The sequence below is a fragment of the Panthera tigris genome, chromosome A1 (assembly GCF_018350195.1).
Source record: "Panthera tigris isolate Pti1 chromosome A1, P.tigris_Pti1_mat1.1, whole genome shotgun sequence".
NCBI lineage: Eukaryota > Metazoa > Chordata > Mammalia > Carnivora > Felidae > Panthera > Panthera tigris.
Window position 1 is genome coordinate 49429683 of NC_056660.1, and position 24287 is coordinate 49453969.

The 24287-nt window shown below is 34.1% G+C and overlaps 2 protein-coding genes across 6 annotated transcripts in view; one reads left to right on the forward strand and one right to left on the reverse strand.

The window, feature by feature from the left end:
* UCHL3 (ubiquitin C-terminal hydrolase L3) overlaps positions 1–21599 on the forward strand; it is a 53604-nt gene extending 32005 nt beyond the window's left edge. For all 5 annotated transcript variants that reach the window (XM_042978423.1, XM_007075105.2, XM_042978431.1 and 2 more), the window contains 3 exons: positions 15173–15248; positions 20764–20822; positions 21388–21599. In XM_042978423.1, the coding sequence (XP_042834357.1) occupies positions 15173–15248; positions 20764–20822; positions 21388–21471 (219 nt within the window). In that variant the 3' untranslated portion in view covers positions 21472–21599. The remainder of the gene's footprint in view (positions 1–15172; positions 15249–20763; positions 20823–21387) is intronic.
* Positions 1–24287, reverse strand: part of LOC102965448 (potassium/sodium hyperpolarization-activated cyclic nucleotide-gated channel 4-like) — a 45435-nt gene that overhangs the window by 3065 nt on the left and 18083 nt on the right. Inside the window, exons 5-6 of the mRNA XM_042998531.1 lie at positions 21683–21923; positions 15794–15946 (exon numbers count right to left, since the gene is read on the reverse strand). The gene's annotated coding sequence lies outside the window, so the exon portion shown is untranslated. The remainder of the gene's footprint in view (positions 1–15793; positions 15947–21682; positions 21924–24287) is intronic.

Genomic DNA, 24287 nt, shown 5'->3' on the forward strand with positions numbered 1-24287 from the left:
AGTGCTTACATTTATTTCTCTTCTTTAAGGATTTATTTTCTTCTTTCCCATGTTTGAAAGAAGCTAAACCTGTTAGGAAGAAACTTACTTCTTATACAACATAAAGTTTAAGTTCCTAATATTCTTAGAAGAATCAGATGGAAACAAATGGAACTCTGATGCAAAGTATGCTTTTTAAACCATATAGCCTGCTTTTGTTAAGGAAATCTGAAATTGCACTTTCTGACTTTTTTTTTCCATTTACTTTCCATGCCTCATTTTCTTTGTTTCATTCCAGTAAGACTTAAGGTAAATCTTTTTTTGGGCAGCTTCATTTAATTTCATTCTTAAAATTGAGAAATTCTCTGGAACTCCTGGTTCTTTATACTTTTGCCTCTGTTTCTCTTACTTTTCTTTTTTATTGTTGTCATTCCTTCTTAATATTATTACCCAGAGAAAGGCATGTTTTGAAAGTATATGTAAAGTTGAATGGGGGAGCTGAGTTGGAAGGAGGGAATACAAATTAGAATTAGTCACATTTGGGAAAATGTTATTGGAATGGTTCTTTTTGTTCCTGTATTTTCAAGCACTGACACCATGTCTCCAAGCATGTAATCAGTTCTTTATCTAATATCACTAGAAAAAAATGTATAGATAGATTAAATTAGTTGTTGAAAGGTAAGAAATGCAAATACTACTCCATCCTGATTATACTTTTTCCCCCCCTTTCTTAGGTTAAGTGCTTTGTCCTAAAATGGATTAAGATATTCTTATCTTTCTTCTTCATCATCTTTTTAACTTATTTATTGTTTTTCGGTACGCTGAGGGTTTTGGAAATAGCAATATTAAACTATTATTTTGGAGGAAAATTCTTAGACTGAATTAATGAGTATACTCTTTTAGATCTGACTAAATGTAACCCTTCTGTGTAAAAATGTCTTCAGTAATAAACATAGAATCAAGATTAGGTTTGAAGATGGTGAGGTTTTTGTTTGTTTTGTTTAAAACCATAGCTTTCCAAAATGAAGGGGGTGATGCTAGGATTTAAGATTTTTTCATTTGTAATAAATGAGAACCTGTTCTCACGTTGTTAAAAAAAAAAAAAAATCTGGGAATCAGCTTGACCAGCTTAACAATGGTAAGCTTGAATTTAATGTAACATGTACAGATATGTCATTATATTGATAAAGATTTCTGACATGGAGAATTGTAAATTGAAGTGAGGAAACACAGTTGTTAAATTAGTAGAGGAAAAGTCTTTCAAGAATGTCTTGGGGCGCCTGGGTGGCGCAGTCGGTTAAGCGTCCGACTTCAGCCAGGTCACGATCTCGCGGTCCGTGAGTTCGAGCCCCGCGTCAGGCTCTGGGCTGATGGCTCGGAGCCTGGAGCCTGTTTCCGATTCTGTGTCTCCCTCTCTCTCTGCCCCTCCCCCGTTCATGCTCTGTCTCTCTCTGTCCCAAAAATAAATAAAAAAAAAAAAAAAAAAAAAAAAAAAAAAAAAAAAAAAAAAAAAAAAAAAACAACGTTGAAAAAAAAAAAGAATGTCTTGAAATCTGTGGGCATCTTGATTTATTAGATGAACAAAATGAATAAATTTGCCATCGTGCAGATTTTCCATGGAATATGTAGTGATATTTTGTGTATTTTGATATGTAGCCCATGTTTCACTTTGACTTCTTTGCCAGCTAAACATGGATACTCTGTAAGAAAGTTTGTATCTTTTGCATGAATATCGTTTTACTTTCCTATTTTAAATTTGGACCTTACTTTTAGTGCAATCCGATATATTGTACTGAGCTTCCCAAAAAAATCTACAGAAATCCATTTAGAATTAATTTATAATTGTGATTTTAAACTTTTCAAGTTTTACGTATATGGGCATATTCCCATGCATGTGCATATACATACTCATACATGAATGCACACACATTTACAATTTAACTTCTTTTCATAGCATTTGGCAGCCCTAGAGAAGTTCCTCATACTTTTTCTTTCCATGTGCCATTTTAAACTCAGCAATATTGCTGAGGCCTGAAAGGACATATACATTCAGGAAATAACTGTTAAATTTAATTGTGATCAAATACATATTTTATCAACAGGTCAGTAAAAGGAATCATGATTTCCAATGATCATATAAAGAAGCTAAAATTATTTTTAAAAGTGGAATTTGATTTTTTTACAGCATTTTATTCCCATTTCTACCCTGTGGAAGGAAAGGAGATATTATAAAGAAAATGCACATTGTTTTCTACTAGAGGTGCACAAATATCATAGGTTCTCAAGCCAGAAAACTCTCACTCTGAGATGACTGGGGATGCTTGGAGACATTAGGCGTCACTCTGGGTGCCACAGTGTCAACTGAGGAAGTTTTCTTTGTACTCTTAGTGTCATTTATGGTTGAATGTAATGGAAATTGAGGTGCTTATTAGCTTCCAAATATTCTCATCTTAATCCTCACTGCTTTTGAAACCATGTTTGTCATCTTCCTTTAATGATGGTTACATTTACTGAATGCATCTTACATGGTAGGCATTATACGAAAGGACAGGTGTACCCTATTCTAATCTTCTAAATTCCTTAAGGTCTATGTTACCCCATTTTACAGATGGGAAGACTAAGAAGTAACTCATCCAAGGTCACATAGCTAGTAAGTACTGACCATGCTATCAAGGCAGAAAAACAAAATAACTCAAAATTGCTAAAACAAAAAAAGAAGAAAGGGAGAATTTTTAATTTTAAATTTTTGTTTTTATCCTAAGAGCAAAGTTAAACACAGCTCATAATTTAATGCAAATATGTAATGCATCACAAGCGACCATTCTTAGTTGTACTGAATACTTTTATTCTTTGTTACCCTTATATCTAAGTTAGCTCTTAGTAGATTTTTCCTTATATTAAACATAAAATCTTACCCTTAAACTAACCAGTCTTTTGGTTATCATATTGTGTATATTTCAGAAAACAGTAATTATTTTAAGTATCTACCAGCTAATGATCCCTTCGTGTTCAGAAAATTACATGGTTATAATGATATTTTTCTTAATAACAGGATGCCTATTAAAATGAGAAAATGTTTTGGGTGTAAGCCAAAATCACTTAGTTTATTTTAGCATTTTAGAATAATTCAGATTTAAGCACTTACAACAACCTTCCAAACACTTGATTTCTTAATAGAAAAGTATTTTTTAGGCAGACCCTTGGCCCCCTTTTAAAAAATGTGTGTATCATTTCTTTTTAGCCTTTACAGTATTTTTAATTCATTGGTTAAACAGTTTAAAGAGTAATCTTGTCATTTACATACACACAGGGACATGTACATTAATGGAAAGAAGGTTTTAAACAGACACACATCCTTTTTAAATAGGCACACAACCTCCACCTTTTAATTAAAGGTTTAGATAATTTCTTTTTAGCCTTCATGATATTTCTAATTTTTTTATTGTTATTAAACAGTTTAAAGAGTAGTTGACTCATTTTCTCACATACAAAGTGACATGCACATTAACTGTGAAGGAAAAATAATTTGGCTTCGTAGGACCTGGGTATTTTATTTTTGTTTTATTTGTTTATTCTGAACTAGCTCTAAGTGTTTAAAAACAGAAACATTTGAATTGTGTTTGAGGAATACAAATAGAGATAGTAATAGATTTCCCTCTATTAATCAGCTAAATTAATTGACAGTTGATGGGTGAGTGGCTCTGTATGCAATGAAAACACTGAAATTAGAGCCAGGAGTATTCTGCCTCTGGTTTTGACTGTTACTAGTTGAATGCTTTGGGCAAGTCAACTAAGTCCTTGTGCTTCTGAATATTAAAAAACAAAAAACCAGCTCCCCCCCCAAAAATAAAACAGTGTCCTAATAAACCCACTCTGTTTTATTTTTTTTATTTTATTATTTATATTTTATTATTTATTTTATATTCATATATAAATTATATACATAAATATATTTATATATGTTTATATTATTATTATTTTATTATTATTTATTTCTATTATTTATTATTTATTTTATTTTATTTTTATTTATTTTATTATTTTTTATTTTTTTGTCTTTTATTTTTGACTCTGACAGGATTTAAGTTAGAATCAGAATGCTTAAAAATCTCTGAAAATGAGTGTTTATGCCTAAATCTTTCATGCAACAATAATTTATTAAATTCCTAAGGGTTCTTTGCGAAGAGCAAAACATTTAAGCTGCTTTTGAAATGCCTGGGGTTCTGAAAAGTCTATTCTAGGTTTTCCTGAATATTATATAATGAAGAGATAGATTTGTTATTACATGTGAAGTGTTCTATATGAAGTCACCCTATACTGCTGCATTGCCTACACAGCAGAGGGGATGTAGATTCAATGGTAAAGTCTGGCACATGTTGATATTTTTAATAGTTTTAATGAAGTAAGTAATTTTTTAAGCAATTTTGGATTCTAAAAGACTATAAAATCACCATAAGCAGTCCCAAAAGGGAAGCTCTCATTCACTCCACCAGCCTCACTGATACTTATGAGATAGACTAGGGACAAGACTAGAGAGAGCTCTAAGGTACAAACCTGGGGAAGGGAGCAGTTTCTACTTTGGTTATGGCACCAAGTCTGGATTCTTCTCTACAGAGCAAAACCTAAAGATGCTAGGACAAAAAACCTTCTTTGGGGAAGGGAATAGATAAAAACCACCCCTTGGGGGAGGGGCAGAAATCTATGAGACAAATCACTGGAGGAGGAAAGCCTGCTTCTTGATATTCAGGGACAAACAGCCTACCTATAATGGTAGAGCCAATGGCTAAACCAGAACAATAAAGAATGTCTCTATCATCTCACCATTAAAGACCAGCATGCACCAATAAATGTCAAAAGTTTGAGAGTGAGCAAGAATAAGGAGAAAAACCTCTGAGCACAGGCTCTGAGAAAAATCCTAAACCTGTCAGTGGAACAAGAACATTGAAAAAGAAAGCATCGAACAACCCAGCTGCTACCCTAAGCACAGGGTAATGGTAGATGAATTTTAAGGTGGTAGGTTGGTAAGGTTAACCATAGCCAAATAAAACCCAAACAGTTCAACTCCTGACTAGATTGATTCAGTTCCACACACTAAAGGCCTACCAGAAGGGACATGCCCATTCTCAGGCATAAGTACTATTTATCTCAGTTTGCTCTTACACAAGATGTATAGCTTTTAACCAAAAATTATAAGACAAGGAACAAGAAAAATAACAGTACACTGTTATAAGACAAAGCAGTCAAAAACCAGAGTCAGATATGATTTGGATATTGGAACTGTCAGATGCAGCTTGAAATAACTATAATTAACATATTAAAGGCTCATGTGAAAAAGGTAGACATGTACTAACAAATAGGGAATATCAGCAGAGAGTTTGAAAGTACAAGAAAGAATCAAATGGAAATGATAGTAATGAAAAATATGGTACCAAAGATGAAGAATGCCCTTAATGGGTTCACCAACCAATAGAATTGACAAAATTGAGGAGAGAATCAGTAAATTTGAGGACACATCACTAAAAATTGCTCATACTGAACCACAAAAGTAAAATATACTGTGGTAGTGGTTTTAGGGGACCCAGGGCATCTCAGAGTTGTGGAGCAATCTCAAATGATCTGATACATGAAAGTAGAATCCCAGAAGGAAAAGAGAGAGGTGGGGGCTAGATGGAGACATAGGACAGTAAAAATATTTCAAGATCTAATGGCTGTTTTTCAAAGAATAATTAAAGACATCAAAGCACAGCTTCAAGAATCTCAACACTAAGATAAATACCCCTATGCTCCCAAAACCAAATGCACATAGACACGGAGATATGTAATATTCAAACTGCAGAAAATGAAAGCTCAATAGAAAATGCTCAAGGCAGCCAGAAGAAAAAGACACATTGGATACAGAGGAACAAAGATAAGAGTTACATCAAGCCTCTCAGATATTATATAAGCCAGAACACCATGGAATGATATTTTTGAAGATGAAAAAATTAAAATGTAACAAAAATATCTTTTAAAACTAAAGGACACATAAAGAGATTGAAACAAACAAAAACAGAGAATTCATTAACAGGTTACCTGCACTACGATTTGGTACTACACAAAGATTTGTGGAGTGCTGAAAATGGAACAAGTGAAAGTAAATATAAAATAAATATTGTTCTTTTTTTTAATGTTTATTATTTATTTTTGAGAGAGAAAGACAGAGTGCAAGCAGGGGAGGGTTAGAGAGAGAGACAGACACAGAATCCGAAGCAGGCTCCAGGCTCTGAGCTGTCAGCACAGAGCCCAATGCGGGCGGGACTCGAATCCACAAACTGTGAGATTATGACCTGAGCTGAAGTCAGATGCTCAACCGACTGAGCCACCAGGCACCCCTATTGCTCTTTTTAAAAACTGTTTTAGAAGACAATTGACTATCAAAATAAAAAATGATAACCATGTATTGTAAATTTATAGCATATATAAAAATAAAATGTGTGACATTAGCACAAAGGATGGAAGAAAGAATTTGGAATACTGCTGTAAGATTTTTAGATGACTTACGATGTGGTATAATATTACTTGAGGTACACTGTGACTAAAGATATGTATTTTAAACCCAAGCACAATTACTGAAAAAATTAGAAGTATAAACAATAAGACAATAGTACATATTAAATGGAATCATAGAAATAATTCAAAAAAAGGCAGACAAGGAACAAAGAACAAATGGAAAAAGTAGAGAACTGGCAAGATGATAGATTTTAATTCAACCATGTTAATAGTTACATGAAATTAATAAAATATAAATGGTCTAAATGTAAACACACAAATTGAAAGAAAGATTATCACATTAGTAAAAAAGCAAAACTCAATTATGTGTATCTACAGGAAAGTCACTTTAAATATGAAGACATGGAAATCTTAAAATGGGAAAGATACACAATGAAAACATCAAGAAAGCTGGGATAACTATTGAAATTAGGTGAAGTAGACTTCAGAACCAGGAATATTACCAGTGATAAGGACATTGTAAGAATAAAGAGATCAATTCACCATACCTAAAGTTTGTGTATGTAGCTAAAAATAGAACCTCTAAACATATGAGATGAACACTGACAAAACTGAAGAGAGTAATAGACAAATCCACAAATCCAGTTAGATATTTCAACACTCTTCTCAGTAATCAGTAGAACAAGTAGACCCAGAAAATTAGTAAGTATATAGAAGACCTTAACAGCATTGTTATACAACTTGGCCCTATTAACAGTTGTGGAACATTCCATCCCAAAACAGCTGAATATACATTCTTTTCAAGTACACATGGGATGTTCACCAGGACGTACCATATCCTGGACCAGGAAATTAACAATTTTTTAAAACGTTGAAATCATACAAAGAATGCTTACTAGCCATAATGGAATTAAATTAGAAATCATTAACAAAAAATATCTGGAAAGTTACCAAATATTTAGAATTGAAACACTATACTTTTAAATAGTTCATGGATCAAAGAGGAAGTCACAAAGGAAATTAGAAAATATTTTGAATAAAAATTTTAAAAATCCAAATTCATTAAAAGCAGGGATTAGAGAGAAGTCGCTAACATTAAATGCTTATAGTAGAAAAGAAAAACAGGAGTTACAGAAAAATCTATAGCATTAAATGCATAAAGTAGAAAAGAAAAAGCAGGGATTCAAGAGAATTGATAGTATTAAATGCTATGATAGAAAAGAAAAGAGGCTTCAAGTCAGTGATTTAAAGTTTTACCTTAAGGTGGTAAAAGGAGCAAATTAAACTGAAATCAAGCAGAAGGAAGAAATGATAAAAGCAGAAATCAATGAAATTCATTATTGTATTAAAGGTCCTTGCCAATGCAATAAGGCAAGAAGAAAGAAAGGGCATATGGATTAGGAAAGAGGAAATAAAAATGTCTGTATCCATAGCATGTTTTTTTATGTAGAAAATTATTTATATAAAACTGTCAACTAACAAAATATGGGCAGTCTAGAGAAGATATTATAACAATATAAAATCATGAAGGTGATAACTACACTGCTGTTATGCAAGAGAGTTCTCTTGGTTATAGGAAATACTGAAGTATTTAGGGGTAAAGGACCAAGTATGTAACTTACCTTAAACCCTCAAATGGTTCAGGAAGAACATTACATAGAGAGCATAAATGCAGAGGACAAAGCAAATGGGGGGTAGGATGTCATAGGCATACATTTCAGTGTTTCCTGTACTTTCTGCTTTTATAACTCTATAAATGTGAATTAAGAGTTTTTAAAGGGTTTTTTCAAAAATGGCAAAAAAAGAGGGCCATTACACTTCAAGCTGGAAATTACTTACAGTAAGCAAACATGAGGGATTAGGTACTATCTGCCTGTAGGAAAGAGTATGCTTGCTTACTGCTTGCTATAAAACGTGTTTCCCCAAACTGAGTGTTCCTCTCCTGTAACGCAGCTCACATGTGTGCAGCCATCCTTCTGGGCCCTCTGTGTTGCCTTGATGTGAGTGGACGCAAACATATAGATGATCATGCTCCTGGCTGTGCTATAAGTAAAGTCCTGTTTCTCTGACCCAGGAGTCTCATGTCTTCTCCCAGGATCAACTTTTTCAATTGAAAGGGTAAAATCAAATCTCAGACCTCATGGTCTAGTGCTGTGAACATTTCCTACTTGTCCCTATTTCTCTTCTTTTTCTCACAATGAATTCTTTGCCAGGAATCCCTTTCCCATTTCACCTGCCCAAACCTTACACATTCTTTCAGTGTACACCCTTCAGTTCTGCTTCTAGCTTAGTGATCACTCCCCCCCAGATTCTTAGAAGATTTTTGTTTTATTCCACTGCTCAGTCATCTTTCCTTCCCTTTCCTTTTTTACTCCATTTTCTTTTCCGTTTCCATCCATTTTTCTTCTCTTCCCCATTCGCTCCTCTCTTTTTCCTGTTGAAATGTAATTGGATTGAATATGACAAACTTCTGATTAGACTATGTGAGAGCAGTTTATTCCTGTATAGAGCCAAGTATAGGTTTTTTTAATGTATTTCTTTTTTTTTTTAAGTTTTTTTTAATGTTTTATTTATTTTTGAGAGACAGCGTGAACCTGAGGAGGAGAGGGACAGAGAGAGAGGAAGACACAGAATCCGAAGCAGGCACCAGGCTCTGAGCTGTCTGCATAGAGCCCAAGGCAGAGCTCAGACTCACCAGCTGTGAGATCATGACCTGAACCCAAGTCGGACATTCAACTGACTGAGCCACCCAGGCACCCTTATTTATGTATTTCTGATTGACTGGTTCTTATTGAGAGCCACTGAAGTGTTCACAAACATGTTTTTTAAACCCTCATCACAGAGATAGCTTTATTTTAGGTTAGTGTATTGTTTATATAGACTGAAAGTACTAAGTAGGATCATAAAATTTTCAGGGTTCAGAGAGTCTTAGAAATCATTCAGGGAAAAACATTTCATTTTCCTGAAGAGAATGAGGTCGTGGTTAGTGAAATTATTGCTTCCCAAGGACTCATATTACTATTCTTATTGCTGCTTCTCACTATGGTTATAAATGATTATAGTTTTTTCATACTGCTTTAAATCAATTTTTTTTTATTTCATGTACTGGTTGTATTTATTGGAAGTAGCAATCATAAAATTATCATTTGGATTACCATTAATAAGTTAGTTATTGTAATCATGTGCATTTTGTGGAAAACTGTTGGACCAGATTCAACGTTTGTGGTATAATTATGTTTGAAAGTTTCCACTCTCAAAATATCTAATTTTAAGAGGATTATACTTCTTGTTATTAGAATCTAGTCTAATAAATTAGTAATAAAATCTTTCTTGTGGACAGTTGGGCAATACATCAAGGTGATTCTACACATTGCATTCCAGAACCAGATTTCCTGTATTTGAATCCCATCCCTGTCACTTGCTAGCACTGTGGCCTTTATATTGGTTATATTGGTTGTATTCATTAACCTCTATGTGCTCTGATTCCTCATTTGTAAAATGGGAATATAGTACCCATCTCATGGGTTACTGGGAGATTAATGAATTCATATATGTAAAGTGCTTAAAGGAGTGCCCAGGACAAAATAAGTGGTACATATTTTAACTAACGCTGCTGATTACTAAAAGATGGCTAATAGGCTGTGATAGTTTCCATTTGTCAGCCTAAGTAAGAGGATAGTTTATGCAAGCCATCAGCTTCAGAGGGGTTAATTTCACTCCTCTTTATATTCTGAAGGGGGTTTTCCCCCCTTAGAGCCTATTCTTGCTAAGGAATTCTTTTCACCAGTGCCTCTGTCACCATTCAGTTTTCTTCTATACATTATTTTTTGTTTTGTATGTGTAACATATTGTGTGTTCTCCGTGTGTGTGTGTGTGTGCGCCTGTTTTTTAAACCATTTGATATAATAATTCCATTTTAGTGGCTTTTAAAGAATTCCATGAGTCTGTGTTATGCAAATGAGGGTAGGTAAACATTTTAGATGGGTACTTACAGAAGCTACGGCATATAACCTGATACTTGGTTATATATTTCCACTTTATCTAGTTTTAACCAATATTCATATATAATTCTTTCTGGATTATGGTTGGTTAAAAGTACTGGACCATATAAATACAAATATGACCATACGTTGCTTTGAAAAATAAATGATCGCCCAGTAACGTGGTCTAAGTATAATGTTCTCTTTTTTAATTATGTAGTCCTCCTCGCCATCCTCATCACAGCCTCATTCTAGCCACTGCAGAACGAAGGCCTCATCATTGTGTCACCATGCATCCCTGCCCTGGGTCAAACGTAACCATGTAGGCCCTGCAAAGGCTACCAGTCCATCTCTCCGTCTTCGTCGCTGGCGACCCTTCTTACGCCTACCATCTATGGGTCTCCATTCTGTTGTAAGTGTAGTCAATCTTCCATCTCTTCTTCCAGTGACAAGGATAGTCCATTTTTTTTCCCTACACTTCTTCAGTCTTCAAAGTGCTTTTCTCTTGGTTCACTCAACCATTAGCTTTTTCTCCCCCAATAAGATTGCAAGCATACTTCTATGCTTTGCAGTCTAGCTTGACTTTCACCAGTGCCTCGGTGAACATTCATCTTCCCACTCCATATCCCGCCAACATAAGGATGCCTGCCTTTTGATGAGTACTGATTGACGTTCATGATAATGTTTAAGTTCCTGTCAGTTGTTAAAGTGAATATGTATTCTCTTACCCTTCATCTTTATGATTTCATTTAGTTGACTTAGGTCAACAAATGCTATGTACCTTCTGAGTTCTTTGCCATCTCTTTGTTTTTGTTTTTGTTTTGTTTTGTTTTTTCATGTTTCTGAACATGACTATAGTCTCTTGTCATGCTCTGGGGTCACTTTACTTACTCTATCCTTAACCTAATCCTTCCATGGTGTAGGGTGTTTCATCTAAGCTATTTTATTCCCTGAGGTGTCTCAGGTACTTGGTTTAATCTTGATCCAATCTTCCCTGCCTATTCAGTTTCTAAAGATCTTTTCCAAGTAGGAGGTGAAGATTTTCTCCTTGTGAATTGATGTAGACTTCCCACAAGTTTTATGATTTCTCCTTCTTAGGTTGATAATATTAGCAAACTATTAAAAAGTACATTCTTTCTTTTAATCTTGCCAATTATCTTAAATGTTGAGGTTGATGGTGGAATTCTAATAATTCTCATAATTGACATCAACTGCAGGGTTAGGCAACTCCAGCTCTATCTTTCTGCTGTTTTAGACTTATATAGCAATGACTTTCATTTGGCAGAGCCTACCTAGAAATGCTACCTCTGAAAATTTGGTGTATGCCATCCATTTATGAAAAACTTCATGCTTCTGGAAATCATCATGACTTTTGAAGCCAGAGGAAGTCTGATTCCTCATACATTTAATGCTTCAATAAATTGAAAGTTGATGTCAAACATTCTTTCTTCCCCTTTATTTACTCTTTTAGAGCTATGCTCAAACTCTGAAGCAGAGTTTTGACAGTTTTCCTAAAATATGTACATCCCCCAAATATCAGTATGGTCATAAAATAGCCTTTCATTTGTGCTGAGTATCAAGCAACAAACTGGTGTCTCTCTATTTCATTTTCCTCATTGGATCACAACATGCATTTGCCATTTTTATTCATTTACCTGTTTAATATTTTTTGCTTCCCTACTGTGCCACACGTTGTTTGGCATAGTAGGAGATATAAGGTGAATTATAGGATCAGAGTAAAACCCTAATTTTGTAAATTCTAACTTGGGCACAATTGATTCTAAATATTCCTTTGTACTTTTAAAATATTCTGAATATAAATGAACATATCATAAAGTTGGTGTTTCCAGTTTTATATGATTTTATATAAGTTTGATCTTTGCCTTCCATATTAATTCTGTTGCTTTATCGCTTCATAAATATTTTCATAGCATAGCGTGGATTCTGGAACTACCCTGCCTGAGTTGGAAACCAGATTCCATCATTTACTAGCTGTATAACAGTTTTCTTGAGAATAAATGAGTATATTACCTGCCTCATAGAGTTTATATGATGATTCATTGGTCAGTACTTTTAAGTACATAAACATATACCAGTGCCTGGTATATATTAAGTATCAGATAATTACAAATTAAACTATATTTTCTACAATTTGAAATTTAAATTTAATATTTAATTTCTATCTAATTGATTTATTATGTGACTTTTTAATTGTTTGAGATAATAATAAGTGTTATATTATAAATTAGGGAACTTTGTAAAAAATAATATATAAAAAATAGCAAAATATGATCCAATCTATAGTTTCTGGTTTCTGCCTTCTTGGTCATTTTTTGAAATTGAAGACTTTGCCTTTTCTTTTATTGTTCTTGTTTTTAGTGGAATAGTTTTTAAGCATTTGGGATAATTGCGAATTTCAGACTAATGAAGTTGACCAAAGGGAAAGGCTCCTAGTAGGTACTGAGGTTTTGTGGAAGGCTTAGAAATTTTGAGCTTTACTTACCTTTTATAACAATTTGAAGGCTTCTCATACCCTCTTTGGAGTTTTATATTTTTAGTACACACTTTTGGATAAAAGGTATAATGACTCACAATTATGAGTCACTAGCTTGAGTGATTTCTTATATTTGTGATAATGGAGTATTAATATTTTTAACATTACATAATGCTTTTATAGCACTTAACAATTTACAAAGTACTTTCATGCATTTCACTTAAACTTTAAAACAGATAAGAAACCCAGTGCGCACAGGGATTGGGTACATATTCAGGTCTAGAACTCCAGTTGTACTACTTTTACCTCTAGAATGGTTGTATGTACTGACAGATTATGAAAAATAGAAGCTATAAGATGTATTATTCTTAAGAGATGGGGTTAAAATAATTTATACTTTTTGAAAATACAGTAGTTCTAAACATTTAAAATACTTGATATCCTGTTGGGAGAATTGTCTTAAAATGAGTAAAGACCACTTTCTAGTTGGATAAAAAATCATTTCTAGTATTTTTTGTTATAGAACTGAATGTATAGTTTGTAGAATTGCTTAGGTGTAGCCTTGAAAAATTGGAATTTTCTTTTGGTCATTAGTAAAATGAGGATATTGGATTGAGTGATCACTAATATTTTTTGATTCTCTGACCAGGAAAATAAGGGAACTCAATATCACTGTCTTTAAATATCTGAAGAAATACCATGTTCAAGAGGGGCTAGACTTTTTCTAACATAATGGAAAATAGTGGGAGACATATATTAGCCTCAGATGAAGGATAACTCCAACAAACTGTCCAAGATGGAATGGACTCCCTCCTAATCCATTCTCATAGAGGCCACTGCAAGAAGGGGTTTGAGAGGAGTTTACTATTGGAGCAATAGTAAAAGTAGATAATTCTGATTACTACCAACAGTGGAATTCTTCATTCTAAATTGAAATTAAGAAGAACTAGTTTGCCACATTAATGTTACATTGAGGTTCTCCCATTCATAATTGGGGGGAAATAATCTCTGAAGAATAATGTGAATTTAGATGAGTCACACTATCTGTAAATGTTTTAGAAGCATTCAGTAAATCCAAAATAATGTTTATTCTGTAAATTTCAATTTTTGCATCTGAAAACTTCTTATTAAAACCATTTAAAATGATAAAATTACCTGAAGGTGAAAAAAAATTTTGCAGTTCAGATAGTGTTGTGCTACTTACAGGATGTTAATATGAGATGTAATTTGATTTATGCCTCTTTAAAACGTTTGCCTCTAAAATTTGTACTTGCATTTAACAGTGATTGTATTTTCTTTCAGACTATTTAGATTTGATATATAGCTAACACATAGTAGTGTTAAACTGTACAGCTTACTCGGTATCATAGACAGTGCCAGTTAATCATGTATTGACCTTGGGTAATTTATTTAAATTTCTAAGAAATGTAGCAGATATTGCTTAATGAAAATTGAATTCAGTGAACTAAAACACACACACACACACACACACACACACACACACACAAACAAAACAAGAAACAAGTAGACATAATTTTAATTTCAAATAGTTTAGTAAGAAAGCCGGAGAAAAATCATAGGTTATAGTTAATTGTATTTTAATTTGCTTTTATCTTTTTTTCCCCCTTTACTCTTTTGGGCTATTTTCCTGAATTTATTCATTTTTAAACCTTTTGATCTGTGATGAATAATGAGAGTTATTTTATTCTAAGATTATTTATATTACATTGTTCAAAAACAGATTATCAAGTTCAAATCATGACGGAAAGAATTCACTTTCTTGATGTCTTAAAATTTAGCTTGAAAAGTTTCTTTTAACTTTATGCTGTTATTAATTTTTTTAAAAACATTCTTATTTCAAGTTTCAAAAATTAGACAAATCAGTTCACGCACTCATGTCATTCAGCAGGTATGCATCGTGCATCCACTAGGCACCCAGCTTGTACTAGGTACTGGGCCTTCCAGGCTTTGACAATACTAAAGGTTTTTAGATCTGTTGAGATTAAGAAAGATGTGCTTTAGTCGATGTTTTCCTGGTGGATGTTTTCCAATGTTTCCACATTGTCATAAATGTGGTCATGTTCATTCTTTGTCCACCATATCAAAGATTAATAAGCCTTGAATTATGTTGGATGAATGTTCTCTCATGCCATTTCATATTTGTATGTGTTTACAATGTACTTGATTGACTACTAACATGTATAATATATATTTTTCCCTCCTATTTCAGGCACCAAGTATAGATGAAAAAGTAGATCTTCATTTTATTGCATTAGTTCATGTAGATGGGCATCTCTATGAATTAGGTAAGATCTATTTAAATTTATTCTGGGGAAGGAAATGATAAATGGGAAAGTATTTATGATTAACAGGATTGTTGACATTTACTGTATTTACTTGAGTTGGCATAATGACAGTTTTCCATTTAAGATTTTTTACTAGAAAAGAATAATTTTTTTGACGTTTAAGCAACTTATAATTCAAGAAAGTGTGCATACCACCTTTGCATCTCAAGCAAAACACAGAAGTAAAAATCATAGGAAACTCCTATAAATCACTTCAGCATTCTTAACTAAATTACTAAGTTAGTTATCATCATCTGGATGAACTATCTTGATCCTGAAACAACTTTTAAAACACCATGTAATATTCATAATGACTAATTTTTGTATTCAGTAATGGGTATTACTAGTTTCAGGCTTTTGTACTATCTCTTTGTGTTGCCTCTGATTTTTTAACTTTACAGGAGTTTGTGTTTTCTGGCAGCCATTCCTTAAGACGTATGTCAAAGTAACTGTGATTAATTATTTGGCATTCTGGCCTAGAGCTGCATTTATTTTCTAGAAATTACCTGTAGGTGGACTACTTCCGGGAGTGGTGGAGGAGATCCTCATAGTGTTAATTGATCCATTCAAACATAACACACCTCTTAACGATTCTTTAATAGTTGGTATATAGTACTTATTGTGAGTCCTTCTTGTCTCCTCCATGAGACCTTCTTGGGCTAAAAAAAGACCAAATACAAAAGAGAAGTCTTTTCAATTTCTAGACACCATAATTTTTAGTTCTCTTTCTTCTCATTTGCCATCTACATATTAACTTGCAACTTATTTAAAGGTGGAAGAGTTCTGAAAGAACTCCTGTGACTGTAAATGTGGTCCATAAAATTTAGGTAGATTTTATGTTTGGAAAATAGTAACAGAATAATATACTTGATTAAAAAGAATGGCTCTATTAAAGGGGTGAGGAAAGGAAAGAACACAATTGTATAGATACCTGTACCCCTGAGGGTTGTTTACAATAGTAGAGTGTTTTGAGTTAGAATCAAGCTGAACGGAAGTCATTGTCACGGGAGTATGTGACAGACCCGCATGGCTGCGTGGAAGACAAGCGTTGCTAACTCAGTCTACCAAGTCTGTATAGAGATAAGATGCAGCAGTGATTGGGGATCACATGTCTGGTTGCTGGAAGCTGAGTTTCTACTCTGAAGCTTAAATCATGAAGAATAGCTAGTGGAAACGGAAGTAAAGAGAGTGCTATGACTTACCAGACACATTTTGTTGACTTCAAGAAAGTAGACTTAGGAAAGGCCAGAGAAATAATAACTATGAGCCATAACCAAAACCATGAAAGTGATGATGACTTTCCTAATGAGAGAATTATCATTAGAACAAAAAATAACATCTAAGAAATATTTAGGGAAAAGAAATCTCTGATAATCTCAATAGGAAGGAGTTGACTAAAAAACTCTATTTGGTTAGCTAGCTCTCTGAGCTCAAAGGCCAAAAAAGACAGAAGGAAAGATGTGTATCAAAGGGTAAGCTACATATGAAGAATGGTTTTCTTTTGTAGCATGCCAAGATCAGCACAAAAGGATTTTAAAATCGGTTTGAACACCAGAAAAGGAAGAACATCAGAAAAGAAAGGCACAACTACTGAGGTCTTGTTTGGTTAGGTGTTCTTTAGCAAGAAGAATGATCATGGCTAATAGAGAATTAGAGCTCTCTGGGGATTACTTTCTTTAAATGTGTTTAAAGAATCTCAGAGTTCTAAAGAATAGCAGTAATCTTTTAGATGTCATAGAGAAGAGGGATAAGTACAAAACAAATGAAAATGGGCAGTTGCTGATTCACTGCAAGGGAAACTGGCAGCAAAACCCTGTTGAGAATTCCTAATAAATGTAAAAGGAATGTTGAGCGAGAAGACTATGGAGTCAGTGAATAGAAAACAGTGATTAAGAGAACAGCATGTGGTTTTTAAGGAAAAAAAAATCATTTTGAAGTAATCTTATTTTTAAAAATTAGGCTATCAGGGACTCCTGGGTGGGTGGCTCAGTCGGTTAAGTGTCCGACTTTGGCTCAGGTCATGACCTCACAGTTCAGGAGCTTGAGCCCCCTGTTAGGCTTTATGCTGACAGCTCAGAGCGTGGAGCCTGCTTCAGATTCTGTTTCTCCGTCTCTCTCTGCCTGTTCCCCGTTCACACTCTGTCTGTCTCTCAAAAAATAAACATTAAAAAAAATTAAAAATTAAATAAAAATAAGACTATCAGAGTGTAGACATAGTGCAAGTTAATTTCTACACGGTAATTATTCAACAAAGGATAGTGATCATCTTGAATACTATCATTCTCTACTAAATTGTAAGTTTAGCTGATGAAAGGAATGGAATTATTCATATTTTTCTTATCACATCTTCCTTTTCCATAGGGCTTCATGTCATTCCTGCATATGTAGGGTGGGGAAGAAGTACATATTTTTAAATAGATGTAATTAGTCTTTATGGATACATTAGAACAATGAAGTTTGAAAGTAGATTTAGAACTGATTGAACCAGCAGATTAGAAAACTGTTAACCAGAAAATTATTGTCTACCTAGAGTAACAAGAATACTAGTTGATCATTTAAAACATTTTAATTTTGAAATCATATTAATTTTCTATAAAAATTTATAGAAATTATATGAGTTCCCATAAACTCTTTACTTAGATTCCCCAGATTCAGTTAGTATGTCTGAACTATTTGAAAATAAGGTGCAGACATGGTGCCCCATTATTCTGTAATATTTATGTATTTCTTCAAAACAGATGGATGCTCCCTTACATAACTACAGTGTAACTATCAAAATCAGGAATTAACACTGATCCATATTATCATTGAATTCGCGGATCCTAGTAAAATTTTTCTGATGTTTACAATATCCTCTGTAGGTCCAGAGTCCAGTCAGTCCAGGGTTGTGTGTTGTGTTTAGTTGCCATATTTGTCTCCTTTAATCTGGAATGGCTCCTCAATCTATTCTTAACTCTCATGTCTTTCACATTAATTTTTAAGCATATAGGGCAGTTACTTTGATATTATTTTCCAATTTGGGTTGTCTGATAATTTCTTCATAATTTGTACATTTTTAGCACATATACCGTAGAAGTGGTGCTGTGGAGCATCATTTCAGGAGGCTCATGATGTTGATTTGTCCCATTATTGGTGATGATAACCTTTATCATTTGGTTTAGATGGTATATGCCTGGTTTCTCCACTATAAAGTTAACAAGTATGTTAAACATTAATATGTTAATATGTTATACTTATTAGTTAGGAAGTGATGAATAAATATTCAGGAGATACTTCAAGCCTATGTAAATGTACAGTTTCTCTTTAAGCCTTTATCAGATTTAGCATCCATTGATGATTCTTAACTGAATTATCACTATGATGGTTGCCAAATGGTGATTTGAAAAAAAAATTCCTCCAGCATTAGAAACTTTCCTTTTTTTTTTTCTTCATTCATTCAATGTCAGAATGGACTCCTGGGTTCATATTTTACTCAGGAGGTTACAGTCCATTACCATAATTTATTTTCATACTCAGATTTTCCCAGACTTGGCCTTGAAGGGAACCCTTTCAAGCTGGCTCTTTTGTCCTTTTGATATGTTTCTGTCATTCTTCAAGCACTTTCTACCTATCACGTAGAATAAGATGTTCTAGGCTCGTCTTTTATTTTCTGTGCCCCAGCCCTCTCTTCAGTTGCTTTTCCATAGAGCCCTGGTTCTTTTTAGCAGAAAATGGTATTTAGAACCAACATCTGGGCGGTAGGTGTGCTCATTGCTACCAGGCCCTCTCAGCAGACAAAGCTAGGAAATATTTGTGTGTATTATAAAAATACACTCACATATGTATATGTACATATGAGTATAGATGTACCCACAGTTATATCTGTTTATATAGTTAAAAGCATTCATTTACATTAATACTTCTAAATCTAATCTAATACCATACAGTTTATTCTAGTGTTCTTCTCCATTACTCTTTGTGTATTTCTTGATTTACCCAATCGTCTTGTACATAAATGAGCTCTTGGCCACCCCAAGCCTAAAACTCAGACCCAGACACACTGCTCCCTGCCCCACCTGGCACGCTGATCCTGGCCGGGACAAAGAGCAACAGCTCTGCAAAGTGGGGAGCTACTTTCTCTCTGATGTTGTGCAAATTCCTGAACTCTGCTCTTGTTCTGCTCAGTCTCCTCATTAAGGCGATTGTGCTCTACTTGGGTTTCCCATTATGGACTTGGCAGGAAGCTACTATTACTCTTGGGCTTTCATACAGGCTACCTATTTTCTGATGTCTAAGAACAGCTGTTTCAGCTATTTCGTCCAGTTTTTTAAGTTGTTTCTGGTGGGAGGCTTCGTCTGGTACTAGTTACTCCATCCTGGCTGGAGGTGGAAGTGGCCAAAGTATTATTTTTTCACTCCCCATGAGGAAAAGAATTTACTTTTCCTGTGTCACCCTTGTTCCTTACCCCCCTCCCAATCACAAAATAGATTATTTCCTTTCTCTTCTTCTAGTTCTGTTGTAGTTGTTTGTATTATTGTAACCACAGAAATATTATTCTAAGCTGAGCCATAATTAATGTACTTTTTAAAAAACTTTTTATTTCTCCAGACTTAGTATTTGTCTCATTTTGCTTTTCAGTTTGTTTGGTTAATCTTCCCTCATATTTTTCTTCCAAAGTGGTTTCTATCGGTTCAACTCTTATCATTGTATATGCATATGGATTCAAACATTTTTATTACATTTGGAAGCCAGGAATTATAAAAGGGATTGTGTTTTATGAATTGAACTTGAAGTGCCACTTATAAGACATCTGAGATTTAGATTTGGATAGAGTCTCAATTAACTTTTGGTTAGGATGAGTTTATATAATACTGGACTTTTTCCTTTTTTCATAGCATTCATGAAGGAGTAGTTTGTTCAAGATGTTTATATTTGTGTTTAATTAATTTTGGTGAGTTTGTTCAAGATGTTTATATTTGTGTTTAATTAATTTTGGTGATCCGTGAAATGACCCTTGGTTGTTTAGATTGCTGCTCTGTACTCCTGCCTTGGTGGTACACAATTATTGGTGGTAATAAAGAAATCTTGTGGTGGCTCCCTTTCATTGGTGTAAGCATGTCAGTCTCACTTAGGAGCCTTCTGATTCAGCTTTTAAAATGAAGCAATACATTTTTCATATTTATGAGGGTAGAAACTAGGATTTTATCTTTTTAAAAACTGGCTTACTAGTTTTGCTTTTCTTAGGGAAATTAAAACTGTGTTTGTTTCTAAATCTTCTGTTTATGAAGCTAATTTAGACTTTCAAACATGGAAGCAAGGTTCTAATAACATTTAATGTAGAAAAATATTGATAGCACATTTGAAATCGTTTTTATAGGATATATCATTTCCATTATCTTTTAACTTTGCCTCCCTGTGGGAGGAGGAAAATGCAAGCTGGAAGTACATTGTCCTGTATAAGCAGCTAAACATTCAACTGTTTCTTCATTTTCCACAGATGGACGGAAACCATTTCCAATTAACCATGGGGAAACTAGTGATGAAACTTTATTAGAGGTAACAACAAAACTTGTTTGCCACGTTAAGTGTTATTAATGTTCTTGTTATCCTTAAAATACCTCTAAAGATCACTTGTATAACATTTTCTCTGTATTTGGATGCTTCCATGTCTTTCTTTTTTGAGAAAATCCAAAAAGAAAACTCTGAATTCGTGTTAAAAATCTACAGCAAATAAAGAGGTTTTCAGAGCTCTGTGTGTGAACAAGTATCAAATTTGAAAAAGACAAGAACAGTATTGAAAGAGGTGCACATCCTATCCCGTATTTCACTGAATCAAAGATACCATCATTTGTGTCTTGATCCTCATTCAGAGATTTTTAAATTTATGAACAAATTGTGTGGCTGATAATCAACAAAATATGTATCTTATAGTTTTGTACTAAGCAAATTAGGCCACCAACCATTCACTCTTCTGGTATGCTTAAAGTTATTTTGCATTGGGAAAAAAGAGGGTTGCAATATAAAATTAGTACGAATTAGGAAAATAAGAAACACTTATTTATCATTTAGTAATAAAATGCATGTTTATAAACTGAAAAATTACCCATTTTTGTCCCTATAGGATGCCATAGAAGTTTGCAAGAAGTTTATGGAACGTGACCCTGATGAATTGAGGTTCAATGCAATTGCTCTATCTGCAGCATAGCTTGTCAGTAATGGAAACACCAAATACTGTATTATTTGCAACAAAAATTAAGTTTCTGCTGCCATACACTAACTGAGAAATTTTGATATTTTCATTAACTTGACTGATTAAACTTTATGTGAATTAAACTTTGACTTAATCTGCATTTTATTTTTGCCCCACATTACAGCTGCAGTTCTTTTCTTCCCTTTCTTTCTTGTGAAAGACTTACCTTATTTGCGGACTGGCAATAGCTTTCTTATTCTCTTTTTGATTTCGTGGGAGATTTTGTACTGGGACACAGGCACAATTCCCGTCTGCGTAGTATGAATATATGTTGTATCATAAATTTTGACATTTATTTAACAAGCATTTGTTGCGCGTCTACTTAGAATGAGCTGGACACTGTTCTAGGTGCAGAAGTTACAGCAGTGAACACCGTCCACAGGTTCCACAGTCATGGGGCTTATGCTCTTGTGAGAAGAGACAAATAACAAACACATTAATAAGAAACATACCAACGATAGGTACTATGCACACAAAGTCGAATTTGTTTTAGAAAATGACTGAGTGGGTACTTTAGATTTTGTAGTCAGGGAAGGCTCCCATGAGGAAGTAACTTTGAAGTTGAGATCGGAACAGCAGAAAAATAGCCAGTCAGAGAAAGGTGAATAATTAATGCAGAGTCCCGGAAGTAGGAAAATCTCTCTGTGTTGTAGGGCCAGAAAGAAGGTCCATATGGCCAATGACCAGAGCATAGAAAGTAATGGGGAAAGTAGCAAGAGCTGAGGTTAGAGAAGGAGGGGCTTAGTGATACAGGACAACAAAAAAAGACGTTTGGATTTATTGCAAATGTGACGGTAAGCCTTGGAAGATTTTAAGCAGGAGAATGACCAGATTTGATTTATAATTTTTGAAGATCACTCTGAGTCCTCTGTGAATAATATATTGGGGGGGGGTGCTAAGAATGGAGGTAGAGAGGTTTGTGAGGCGATCACTCCAATTAGTTCGGTGACGGTGGTGGCTGGGTCTTAAAAAGTAGTAATTTAGATAGAGGTATGTGTGTGAATTTGATGTGTGTTTTGAAGAAGGAAGGGCTTCAGCTGAGTCCTCAAGGATAGGTGAAAGGCGGAGGAAAGGTGGAAGGGTATTTATAAACGTGGGTCAAAACACAGGGTTGGTGTGATGGCAGTGTCCCATATCTTTGGGGGAGGGCATTGGTTACACAGGTGTATGCAATGATCAAATCTGTACTTCACTGTGTATACATTTTACCTCAGGGGAAAAAGATGCAGAGGTGGGTTGGAATGAGCATAGCAGTTAGGAGAAAGACCACATTGGTCTTGAATGAAGTTCTGGACCAATAACTGATTGCCAATGTGTACATGCGATTCACAGAGTTCACCTAGATTCCTGAGGCAGTGACAGGAGATCAGTATTTTAGGAAGAGTAATGGGGCAATGGCTTACAGAATGGGTTAGATCTATGTTATCCAAAGTGTGGTTGTATCAGTATCACCTGAGAGCTTGTTAAAAAAGAAGAATTTCAGACCCCAGTCTAGACCTACCAAATGAGAACTTACATTTCCACAAGATCTCTGGGTAATTCAGTTGCATATTAAGTTTGGGAAACGCTGGATTAGAAAAGATAGACTATAATGAGGAGAGTCACTTTGGAAAAATCTTAAGTTCTTTTTGTGGTGAAGAGGGCTTGAATGAAGTGATGGCAATAGGGCTGAAGAAATAATCTGAAACAACTGAGAGCGTTAGCAGATGGTGCCTCTGTCCTGCCAATAACAACCAACCAAGTGTCTCTTTTTTTTACATCAGTTGCATTTTGTACTCACGTCTATCTTGTATATTATCTTAGAATTTTAAGTATTCCTCAATAGTTTTTGCTGAATTTCTCCTAACATAGAATTTATTACTAAAATTTTACATCATTTCTCAAAGATTGCTTTGAGGAGTACTAATTTTTCAGACACTTAATATGCAAGAAGGGTTTGAAGTCAAGTATCTTGAAAATATCGGCTTAAAGTTTTTTGTTTTTTTTTTAATTACAGTTATATGGGTGGGGGCAACTGCAGAACTCAGAGCTTTTTAAAAAATAATCTGTATTATGGATGTCATTTTATAGACATTTTATGGAGCAACATTTTAGGGCTGGCATTCTTTTGCACACACATTAGGATGCTGGTCCCTTGTGAAACTCTTTTCTCTTTTCTTAGGTTTATGCCTAGAATTTCAGTCCTACTGTATTAACTACAATACTTGGGTCACTTTCTTAAAATTTAGCACTTGGAGAAGAAATTGATGGTTAATTTTGTGTAGAAACTTCCAGAGAGACACACTAAGGGTGGTCAAGTCATGGGTCATTTTCTGGAAATTGTTGTTAATGACTGATATACAAGTGGAACTGAATAGAACTAACACCTTAAATGTTTTTGCTTGGACTTTTGGGAATTGACAAAACATCACCTTTCAGTGGGTGTAATGGTTTGCTTTCAAGTATTGAAATGGTTTATGATATCCATATTTAACCTCTAATATTTTCCATGTTCATTTGTGACTAAAATAGGGACTTACTGTATTCCGTGGTGAATCCATTTTAATATGTCTTAAGTGAAGACTATCTTTAATACTGTATAAAAATTGTTTACGCCTGATTTAAATTTAGTTCATTCCATCTTAGGTTTGTATACAGTTCTTATTAGGTAAGCTTGGTATTGGGTTATGTATAACCTATAACTTGCTTGTTTCATTTTGAAAACAATATAAATTTTCAGCTATTGTCTGTGTACTATAATATCTTTCAAAGTAGCATCTATAAGCTTATTC